At 41.1% G+C, this 12,069-nt stretch overlaps 1 protein-coding gene across 2 annotated transcripts in view; it reads right to left on the bottom strand.

The window, feature by feature from the left end:
* Nucleotides 1–570: 570 nt before the first annotated feature.
* Nucleotides 571–12,069, bottom strand: part of PRKAG2 (protein kinase AMP-activated non-catalytic subunit gamma 2) — a 305,929-nt gene continuing 294,430 nt past the window's right edge. For both annotated transcript variants that reach the window (XM_054991356.1, XM_054991357.1), the window contains 6 exons: nt 10,769–10,895; nt 8,624–8,789; nt 7,121–7,158; nt 5,897–6,043; nt 4,384–4,477; nt 571–1,327 (listed from right to left, as the gene is read on the bottom strand). In XM_054991356.1, coding sequence (XP_054847331.1) covers nt 1,296–1,327; nt 4,384–4,477; nt 5,897–6,043; nt 7,121–7,158; nt 8,624–8,789; nt 10,769–10,895 — 604 coding nt within the window. In that variant the 3' untranslated portion in view covers nt 571–1,295. The remainder of the gene's footprint in view (nt 1,328–4,383; nt 4,478–5,896; nt 6,044–7,120; nt 7,159–8,623; nt 8,790–10,768; nt 10,896–12,069) is intronic.

Here is a 12,069-nt window from a genome sequence, read left to right as displayed (position 1 = left end):
ACACTTTCAATCATCCCTTTCTCCCTTCCTAAAAGGTGGGCTGAGCTATGGCTGTTTTTTTTTAAAAGGCCGGATAGGAATACTACAATAATTTTACAACCTCCAATCCCCTCTCCTCTGTCTAAAAAGCAGGTGATTCTGGCCCCCTGCAGTCATCAACAAGAGAGTAGAGTGACTGAAACTGAGTAGCATTTCCTCTTTAATCCCACTAGCAACATGGGAGGGGAAATGCATATTTGGTTTTACTGGGAATAACAGATCCATCTTCTAAATAGGAATGATATTCCATCCTGAATGAAATGTCCAATTGCCTATTAGGGACTTCATTTGAAATGTCTAAAAGTGAACTAGGGTACTTATTTAACACTTAGCATTTCTATAATGTTTATTTGTTTTCATTTGAGGGGGACACATCCCCCTCCTCCTGAGACTGTATACATTATGCCAATCATGTACTGTATTATCATCCAACAGTATTTGATAAACTTTTGTATGTGTGTGGTCCTCTTAGATGTATCTAAAAACTATCTGAAATTCTATTTTTAGTAATGAGAGATTTACTCTTTCTTATATAACAATCAATGTTTTATTAATGGATATGGTGAAGTTTTAGCTATCCACCAAAAGATGTGTAAAAAATTGCAAGAAAATAAAAATAAATAAAGCTGGTTTTTAGATCAGTCTTTTTTAACCATCTTGGTTCAGAATGCAACATTTGAAAAACACACACATTGTCATTAAAGTTTTAAAGTAATCTACTGATATTCAAATTACAGTTCTTATGACAAATCTAATGATAACTGAAACTGATTTGGTTTTAGGTTTAGCGACTTGAACATTCAAATTCAGTGTCTTGTTTAGCACATTACTTCCTCCTGTCGTGATGGGCAACTGTGATGACATATCGTTGGCTTTTTGACATAAGGCACTATGATATGAATATGCCATTCACTTGCCTTATGTCAGAGATCGGTTGCTGACCAGTGACTTCTATCAAATACAAAAATGGTATTGTTTCAGGATACATTGCATTTTAGATGAAGAACATCATGTGAAGTCTTTCAGCAAACATTTTGAAATGCAAGCCTTTTTTTAATACATAAGCTTTTTTGTCATGCGGCTTGTTCTGCAGTGACCACTGGGGAATAATAGACTAGTTACCCATCACTCAGTCCCAAGACACACATTCTCATCACCATTTTGCTCTTCTCTACTGCCCATCAGCATTCTTGAGGCAAATATGACCCAGCAACATTATTCAAGATCCTCTACAAATGCTTCTGTGTTCACAACAATCATTCAGTTTCACTTTCCTTCTGTTTGGCACCTGTCAAACAGCAGAAACATTGAAAGTTAACAGAGGATTTTGCACAATATCATATTTACTGGAAAAGAAGACAGCTCTGAATGTAAAGATGACCCCCTCTAAAATGTTATCAACGAAGAACTATGTATTATTTGACATAACTAACCAGTATGCAAATGTAAGACAATTTTAATGCCATACCTATGAAAAAACCTGGTCTTGAAGGGAGCTCACTGATGCTGGGAGCTCCCTTGTCTTGAAGGAACCTCAAAATCTTGTCTTGAAAAAGCTCATACCCTGGAAATCTAGTTTCTTTAAAGTGCTACTAGACCCAAATCTTGCTCTTGAATAAAATTGCCTACTTGTTTCCCAACTATAGCCACATTTCTTACTTCAAGGCATGCCTTGGTTGTAAGATACACTGCATTTTTCGGTACTGAATACCTGGGAAATTCAGATATCCCCTGCCCTTTCCTGCCATACATGCATTGCTATTGCGACTGTTCGAGTGTCACAAGTACTTACTGGATACTGTTTAACATATGATAGGACATAATGGAAGCAACTCTTCCTCACGGCTACACCACTTTAGGAAGCTATATATTTCAGTATGTAGCTCTACTTCTCTTCCAGAAGCAGTATACAAGGCAGGCCCAGGGCACCTTAACCCCAGGCTCTGCTAATGTCTGTCTTGTACAGTCAAGAGGCCTCCAGGCATGTATGGCAGAAGGGTTTGGACAGCTTGGCCTATTCCTATTTAAAATATTCTTTTATCTCAAAAAGAATTTGTGCTTATGCTCTTTTAATGTCAAGGCCTCTTTCCAGCTCTCAAGTTCGGTGCAGCAGAACGAACCCATTCCACACTCTATCAAAACTTTCTGGAGCAGAACCAAGCAGTTTCATTCATCTCTACTTATATATTGGATTGGACCCAAAGGTATTTTTTCACCTGCAAAGCTCACTTCCATCAGCAAGAGGGAGAATTTTTTTCCCAATTTTCCCCTCCCTCTGAGGCTTACTGAAGCCCTGGCAAATTCTGCTCCTGGGAGACAGGGAAGTGTGTGTGAAGTGGAGGTTTACAGCCAAAGGGGAGAACTGGTTGAAATCAAACCATTCTTCACTGGTAATGATCATTGGAGTCAATCTTTTTTTTTTTTACAAAAGGAAGACTAACTGAAAAATTCACGAACTACATTATGCAATTAACAGCCTATGAAATCTTACTGCAACAAAGATATCCTTTACTATATTTTCTGCTAGTGACATCTGAGCCAAAGAGAAAGCTCTGCACATGCTACAGCATATTTAAACAGTACAAGCTTCTTTCATGTGCAATATCAAGGGCCAGTGCACAAAGTGGAGCTGCACACGCACATCTACCTACAATATTGGAGTCGGCGATGAACCCCTTGAGTGTGAAGGACATCAGTGTGCATACTGGAATATGCACTTGGAACCTAAGTCAGTTGGAGACTAGAAATTACAAGCAGGGAACCTGCAAGGATTTACCTGGGGGTGGGGGAAGAGGGGAACCAGGGGAGGGGGAAACTTTCTTGTATCTGCCCTGCCCCCAAATATTCAATTTTATTTACTGTTTAATTTATACCCCAGTGGTGACCCCAAGTTGCTTACATCATTCTACTCTCCATTTTATCCTCACAACAGCCTTGTGAGCTAGATTAGGCTGAGAGAGTGACCTCCCCAATGTCACCCATACAAGCTTCTCTGGCAGAGTGGAGAGTCAAACCTGGGGCTTTTCTCAGGTTTGTAGAAAGATCTGTCTTGTCTGTTTATGACTTCCAATCACTGGATTTATGTATCTACAGATGGGAACATGTTGAGAATTAGATATACTGATGACAAGGGGGTTGGGAGCCGTGTGAATTCATGGAGGAGGGGGCATCTCATTTCCCCTACCTTCACTTCCTCCCCCTTGCTCACTTTCACGATCTCATTGCTGCTTTCACTCTATGTTCCCTCTTGGCACTTTCTCAACTGCTACAGATGTGGGATACACAAGTATACAGCACACAAGTTCTAAAATGTGTCCTGCGCACTCTATGCTGCAAGCTGCTGTGGGCCACCTGAGGGTGCTGGGTTGGAGAGGAAAGAACCTCAGACCCAAACACTACATCAGCAGAGAGACTTCAAGGCCAGGAGAGGGGAGAAAGCAGAAAAGGAGCAGAGCACCTTTTTCTTCCCCAACCCTCTACTATTTCCTCCTTAGAGCCACGATACCTATCTTTCTGTTCTTCCTTCCCTCACCGCCTTCTCTGTTGCTGGCAGTCTTTCACCCACCCCCTTCACTTACCCCCTTCCCTCTTTGCCAGCATGGTTTGTTCTCTCTGTGTATGCTCTCTCATCCCACTGCAGCTTCCTCTCAGGCTGCCACTACTGAACAGTAGCACTGCTTCCAGGGTTGCTAGGCAACCTCTGTAATGGCATCTGACATCTTGTCATGTTATGTCATGGATCTCTTTTTTTAAAAAAAAATTGTGTGCGCCCACTCACATTTTTTGTTTTTCATTTTCTGCAACCCTGGGTTTCCCCCCTAGTTTGTAAAAAGATCTCCTTTCTCTCTATGTGGCCCCAATCTACAGATTTCAGTATCTGCAGATGGGGCCATAATGAGTATTACATCTATTGATATTCCAGTTCTTTTAAATACACTTGTCTCTTCAGTTCTTGATGGGAACTATAAATAAAAATAGGGTTACAATAATCTTTCAGTGCAATGCAGTTGACAGCAGTATTGTGAGTGAACACGAGACACCTTGTTGAATCATGACATCCATTAGGTGAGCGATGGGCAAACCAGAATCAGCATCACCTCCCCTCAAAAGTTGTTGAGGGTTAAGTGTGTGGAAAAATAACAGCCAGTGATTAGAGCTAGAGACTTCTGGATTTAAGCCCCAAGTAAGGCATAAAGCTTGAGGCACTCTTTCTTAGCCTAACCTGCCTCCCAGAGTTGTTGGAAGATTAAAAGGTGAACTACTGCTGTAAGCCATTTGGGATTCCCTTGGGAACAAATAAATGTATGAGGATTGCAAATAATGTTCTAATTGCAGCATCCATACCTGCTGGCGTCAGCACTAATGCTTGTAGGATATCAGAGAGGGAGATGATACCAACAATACTATCTGCTTCATTTACTACCACCAATCGATGAACCTGAAAACAAGGAACAAGAACCATGAAAGAATTATTTCATTTCCTGAGAAGCATTAAAAAATCCACACCCAGATTGTTAACAGAGAGAAGCATGCACTGTTTAGAGGGACGCACAGCCCTAGATGTAAAAGAGTCTAAGATCCGGTCTCCCTTGGGCCCCCAAAGGCAAAAGAACAACCCATATTCACATCAAATTTACTGTGAGATACAAAGGAGGACAAAAGTTTAAAGACAGTATGTATGGTCTTCCAATCCGGACAACTCCAGTCCACTTTGGATCAGACAATTGTAGTGTTACACTGATAGTCCTGCTTCCTTTTGCTGTGTGTTGTGCATTTAGATGTCATTATTTATGTGGGCTTGTACATGAACTGAAGGTGTGCGCACGCACACACACATATACATACACACACACACATATATAATATGAGATTTAAGCACCAAAAAACATTGTCTTTTGCATGAGCAGAATACAAACTTCAACCAAAGTAGTTCCCACTGGCAAATAGAAAGTTCTTGTTAAAAATAGATGCTGTGTGCAACAAACACTGCAACACAATCTAATAAAGAACACAAGAGTAAAGCTAACAAGTCTAACTTTATTATTAAGTGAAGTGCAAGATTACTTGTTTTATAAATTGTTAACACATTTATAATTAGAATAACCTAATTACCAAATTGGCCTTCATTCTAATGGTGTTTCTTTAAAAGTCATGTGTTATACTCCAGGGAGCTACTTCAGCAGCGATTTCATATATGGCTTTTCAACCTCCTGAATTTGAAAATCGTTTGCCGTATAGCCCAATGACCTTCACTTTGGCAAGAGAGCAACAAGCCAAGCCCAAAGGATTAGTTATTGCCATTGCAGGAAACTCCCTAGTATATATATATGCAGCCCCTCAGAGGTATGATATGAATCTGTTTCTAGCTGACTGGGGACTTCGCTGGGGCTACTAGTGCTGGAAAAGGGGCAAACTCTAAAGTGGTGAGTAATCTCTCTGTAATATTTCTGAATTGGAAGTGGGGGGTTCAGCAAAGGTCTCAGTTTCCATTGAACTCCAGATCTGGATGAAACAATTTGTTAATGTCCAGTGGAACGGCAGACATAGGGAAGTGGTCCTGAAGAGGTCCAAACAGACATACTTCCTTCCCTCCATTTGATCTCCCCCAGAAGTGACATTCATCCCAACGGGGCACCAGGCAGCAGAGAGCCCAACCTTCTGGCCTACCAAGACAGCCACAAAAGGCCACGAGCACTGCTGTCACCCTTGTTTTTCAGATCCCGTAAGGAATATCCTGCAACTTGCTCAGCAGACTTGAAACATGACTCAGCCAAGGAGGACAGTCTGATGAAGAGCCTGGCTAGAATCCTAGTTAGCGACGCTACTCAGAAACTTTTCACGGTCAAAGAAACCTCACCTCAGCTTTAACTATCCGGTCCACAATGGTCTCCAGCGTTTCCAGCTTACTGCACTTCACCACACCTTCAAAATACTGAGAGCGGTGTTGAAGGGCTTGTGTCACTGTGATATCTAAGTTATTATAAGTTTTTTCAGCAGCAAGATTCTGGGGGGCGAAAGGGTATATATGACTCAGTTCCAATGGTTATATTCTCAACACTTTATCACTTTATATATTTATCACTTTATATTAAAATATGATCCAAGTTATTTCATTTGTGAAGTGGGACAACGCACATCACAGGCTTTCAGTTTTGCAATTCAGAGAACTGACTGTTCATATAGCAGCGATATTATAAACAATACTTTCTGGCCAAACTTGCCTACGTGCTAGAAGGAATCTTTAGAAACCTTTTTATATTTGGTCATTGATGTACCTCCATACGATCAAGCAAAGTTTAAGAAAACCAGGAAATGCCTTATGGGCTTGCTCATTCCTTCAACTCTATTCTCACACAAGCATTCTTCCCTTTCAGTTTTCAGTAATCCAAATTGGCCCAGACTATTAATTCACAAACCCCTTTCTTCTAACCATGGTTACAAAGTATAGTTGGTCATTAACTGGGACACAGATATAACACTAACCATAATTAACTCCAAAGCTAAATGGGGAGTAGGAGAGGGGAAATGCCCATACAAGGGGACAGTGTGGGCTATATCTGTGAGATCTTGAGCAGACACCACCTCTGATGCAGTTCCCCTTCACTATCTGATGACAAGAACACTTGCACTCCACACTACAACATTTCTCCTAAGGGATTACATCTTCTTGCCTGGGTATCATTTGTAAGTGAGATATATTCACTGCATGGCAACAAAGCATTACAGTTATCTTTCTTTCCACCAACCACCTTGACAAGACTTTTGGTCATGGTTATTCTGAGTACTATATATGTTCAGCCCTCCAAGAGCTGTGCTTTAAGAATCAAATCTCACATTGCCCTACTTTGAAAACAGCAGACAAACACCCTTTTCAGAGAAGCTCATCCACCATTACTGATCTTCATATTGAGAAACGCACAGTAAATTTGCAAAGAATTTCTGGGATCCCTAAATATAACCTGAAAATTGCCACTTTTCAATAAAAATGGTTGTATGTGAAGTGACATATTTTAACGTATAGCAGCTTTAAGGGAAACATCATTGATAAAACATCAATACATTTTTTTTTAAAGATACTTACTATTACATCAAATTTGGAATAAATATCTACAACTTTTCCTAAAAAACAGAAAATATGACATTTTTACAAGACAGTATGTAACTCAAACTGAACAAGAAATTCAGATCCACAATGCATAATAATGAACATTAAAGTAATAAATCATTTGTTGACATGTCGGTACTGAAGGAACCACATTAGATTCTGCCTGGGAGACATCATGAGACAGACTCTCAATACTCTGGCAAACTTGAATGGAAAAAAATTCCTTCTGTGAGGCTTCAATAAGCCACCTGTGTCTTCCTCATTTCCCACATCTATGCATTACACTTCTCATTAGCTTGCTCTTTGAGGTACAGCCCACATACCTCTACAACACAACAAAATGTGCCATTTGTTACTGCTATCCTCCACTGCACATACAGCTCCTTATGGCTGCTTTTTGGAGGCATGGTATTTCAAGTGTATTACTAGAAGCATCTGTTAAGTCAAACAGTACATTTTTTTGTTGTTGGAAGCAGCCACTGTCTTGCACATGCACCTATGCATGGAAATGAAAAATACATCAAAACAAAAACTGTGAACTTTGGCATGACAAGTGTGAAAAGCAGGATGAAGTGTGTGGGCAAAGTGCTGTTAAGTTGCAGCTGACTTATGGCAACTCCTGCCGGGGTTTTCAAGTCAAGTAACTAATGCACGTGTGTAAAGTGCCATCAAGTCACAGCTGACTTATGGTGACACCACCCGAATTGCTCAACCGTGCGTAGCAACCCTGGACTTTCTTGGTAGCCTCCCATCCAAATTATAACCATGGCTGACCCTGTTAAGATCTGACAAGATCTGGCTAGCATGGACCATCCAGGTGTGGGCAAGCATTTGCATAGACAATCAATATTCAAAGCACTTCACTCCCATTATCTTGCTGGAATCCTTACTGCTTAACTTACAGGTCTGTGATATTATTGCCCCTACATTGCAGATGAGGTAGAAGCCGAAGGACACTGGCTTGCCTCAGGCCTACTGTGTTTGTGGCAGAGGTGAGATTTGAACAAGGGACTTCCCAAAGGACAGCCCTTTCCTTAGCAATTACACAGTTTCAGCTCCTGATACAATGAACTGAAATGATGCATAGGTGAAGAGAGAAGTGTGGATCATGCTAGAATTCGTAAGATGGTCTCAGTAAGTAAGGTCAATGGGGTAATCTCTGTCCCTCACTCTATGCCCACACAATATTATGCCTTGATTAAAAACAGGCTAGTCTCTAAGATGCCACAAAGACTGCTGTTTATTTTTGGAAGGAAGAGGTAACTAAAGCAGAAGATGTTTTTCTAAAGGTGTAAATGTCATTATATCAAGGGAGATGATGAGAGAGGCTTTCTGGATTTATGAAGGCAGCTTATTGCAGCAGGTTTCTCTCATATTTCTAATTTCCTAAAAGGGGATTTAACGCCAACAGCGCCACCTAACAAATAGCAAAACTGCTCCTCTTCTCCCATGATAATCTTTATACTTCTTAATACACACCTGACTCATCCACAACAGGTAGAGCCGATATCCTTCTATCTACAAATATATTCAAGGCTTTAATGATAGGAGTGTCTGGGTGTATAAAGGCGATGTTGTGGTATGTTCCTATCCCAAGCTCATCCAGATTTTTCTTCATAAAGGCAGGCTTTGGCATTTCTGACACCTAGAAGAAATAAAAAAACTTGTTTGCCAGTCTCATTATTTTATTATTATGCTATAAAGCTGGCATTATCTGGTATTATTCATATTATAAAAACTGGCATTATATGATATTACTCATACAATGTTCTACCAAATCACAACTGATTTCCTACCAAGTCTCCAAGTTTCTAACAAAACTTTCTAGTATGACAAATTATGGTGAATGTTCTCAAATTTGACAAATCTTATACAGCAGTTGTTTCAGACATTAAAATTCAAACCACAGCACTTTTTGCCCAGTTAGCACTTTTGTTTTGGGGCTAACTTGTGAACGAAGCGCTATGTTCTGTACCTCAGAAATGCACTCCATCTAATTGTAGTGTAGATTGGGACTGTGCAAGCTAGCATCATTGATATTTTTGAGATGTAGCCTGCAAAAAAACCCAGCATAATTGTACCCCACTCCAACCACTTCTGAATAATGCACTACATCATTTTGTGAAGTTGTTTTGGAGTCAGACTGTGCATGTGCATGAATCTTCAAATGGCCATTTGAGGGGCAGGAAGGGCCTTCTCCATCTCCTCCACCATCACGTAGCCCCGCAGCACTGTGGGGAGGGCTGCAGCTGCTGCTGCCAGTGCACCGCCTCCTCAGGGTCTGCAGCGGCCCACAGAGCACCTAAGAAGGCCACATATGGCGGTGCACGGCCCCCGCATAGCAGCGGGGAAGGCCAAAGCCACTGGTACCGCCCCACAGCCTCCACCACCGCAGCAGCAGCGCCAAGGTAAGAGAGGGGGGCTGGGGCTTGGCAGTTATGGGGTTTGAAGTGTTTAAAAGGCCCTGCTGCTTACAAACAGCAGGCCCCTTTAAACTATTGGCTGTCAGGCGGGGGGATCCCCTGCCACCTGATAGTTTAAAGGTACCTCCTGCTTGCAAGCAGCAGGAAAGGGGCCCTTTAAACTATCAGCTGTTAGGTGGGGGATCCCCCAGGCCATCTGCCAGCTGATAGTTTAAAGGGACCTGTTGCTTGTAAGAGGCAGGGAAAGGGCCCTTTAAACTCAGCCCAAAGCTTCCTGAAGTAACCTGAATGTTTCGGGGAAGCTTTGATTTGGGATTTCCAAATCCGGGCCATCATTCTGGCCCCAATTCAGGAATCCTGAACCTTTACAAATCGGGTCTGGTTCTGGTATTTTATCCGAATCGGAAACCTGCAGCGCACACCCCTCGTGATGAAGTCTATGGTCCCTAACTCATTAGCAAAGCATCTGAGACCCCATCTCTACGGTACAGTCCTCTCATTTGAGTAAAAAGCCTTTTTGAAGAGTTCAGTTTTGCATCGTTTATGAAAAGTGAGGAGAGTGGGGGCTCTTCTGACTTCCTCCGGCAGGTCATTCCACAGGATAGGGGCCATCACAGAGAAAGTCCGTGTACGGGCTGCTGCCATGTTCATGTATGTGCTTCACACTCTCAAATAAAATGTCCTGCAGCCTGGGGGGAGTGCAATTAAGAGGAAGAAATCAAGTGAAATTACCTCCTCCACAGGTAGAAATGTTCCAGGCCTTTGGAAAAGAGTTTTCTGATTTACAAAAGGCTGCTGGTAGAAGTGTGTGGGGGGTGGGGGGAGAACCAATTTCAACTCCTTCCACCAGTTTAAACCAGTCTGTAATAAAATGCTATCTACTTCATTGTACATCAAAAGGGAAATGATGAGAATTTGCCCTTCTCAGTCAAGTGAACAATGGAAACTGTTGGTGGCCTGCAGCCTAGAACTGGAATCCATCATCAACTGAAGTTTCTGCGTATTATGGTTTACCTCATTCAGATATAAGAGCAAATTATGGTTTGCTGAGAACCAGGCATCGTGGGATGGAAGGGGAAGCATAGAAGCCTAATGCTCACCATAGCTTGGTGATATGTCTGAATCATATTAAAAGCAACATTTGTCTACATTAGCATCCCTAAATTCAGGCAGAATTGAAGAAAAGTCTCACTTTACTTACAAAAAGCTGGAGGAACTTGAGGATTCTTTTATGGGTAAGTATATAAAGTGCATTTCCACTCACAGGGTCAATAACTGGCAATCTGTGGATTTTGTTTTTGATCAGTGAATACACAGCATCAAAAAGGCTGAAGAGAAAGTTATTGCAACCATTAGTATAATCGAATCTGCATCCACTTACACACAAATTCCATCTTCCCCAACATCCACAAGGTCAGCATCTTAATCTTTTAAAACATATAATTCTAGAAGAAATTGTGAAAAGAACAAATGATTTTATTTTAGAGTTAAGATTACCTACAACACACCTAATTAAATAATCAATAGCATGTCAAATCCTGGTGGCAAAGCTATCACATTTCTTAACAGAAAGCAGTCTGTCATTTTTGTTGGGCTTTGTTTGAGAAAAGGTAACTAATCTTCAAGCCTCAAATGATTTTCCTTTCTTTGCATACAAATAGATAAAAAACAAACTTGCTGCAATGTGACTCATGTCCTAGTTAAGCGAGATGCTGCAAGACAGTTTTAAAATTAAAAAAAAGGAAACTGCTGCTATATGGGAGTTCCAGTTCAGACTGGGGTGTATGTGTGTGAATTCTTTTACTCCTGCATGGTTCTGCCAATCAAATCTGCCCCCTTCCAACACATTAGTCTTTGAAGGATAGAACGCGTACAAAACACAGGTGATTCGTCTTTCTTCTCCCCAATGCTAATAGCACCATGTGAGGTGCCATGGTTGGTTGGTTTCCATTAGCAAAACTATAAGGAGTGTCAGAAAATGTAAGACTCCCTCTACCTGCCATGTGATCCTAGGCTGAATCAGGGCCCTGTGTGGCTATTTCTAAGGGGGGGGGGAATTGGAAGCTCTGATTTTGGTTATCCCAATTCTCATTTAGTTAGATCCTCAGTGCTGAGCTGAAGGGCCTACACATAGAAACGGTGGTTAAATACCATCAAAACTTGTTTTGAGCATTGTTAATGTAGCCAAACTATCACTCAGTTGTGTCAATCTTTGACCCAAATCAAACAGGAAAGGTGCGCACAAAAAGTATCTGTATACAATCCAAGAAGGGTGGAAAAGAAATGCTCACTGGACTCCAAAATCTCAGTTTTTCAGGTGTAATCAAGAATCAAGAATTTACTTTTTTCAAAGTTAAAAACAGAGGGGTGATCTGAACAGAAGCCAAAAATATTCCCACTGGGTACTGGAAACAAGTGCTAGCTAACAAATATATATTCTGTGAAATATATCCTTTCAGTTTTGTGAAGGAAATGTCATTAAAATTTACAAATTATATTAAA

This window comes from Eublepharis macularius, chromosome 11 (genome assembly GCF_028583425.1).
Source record: "Eublepharis macularius isolate TG4126 chromosome 11, MPM_Emac_v1.0, whole genome shotgun sequence".
NCBI classification, from domain to species: Eukaryota; Metazoa; Chordata; class Lepidosauria; order Squamata; family Eublepharidae; genus Eublepharis; species Eublepharis macularius.
The sequence above is the reverse complement of the archived record's forward strand: the minus strand, read 5'-3'. Positions and strand labels throughout refer to the sequence as shown.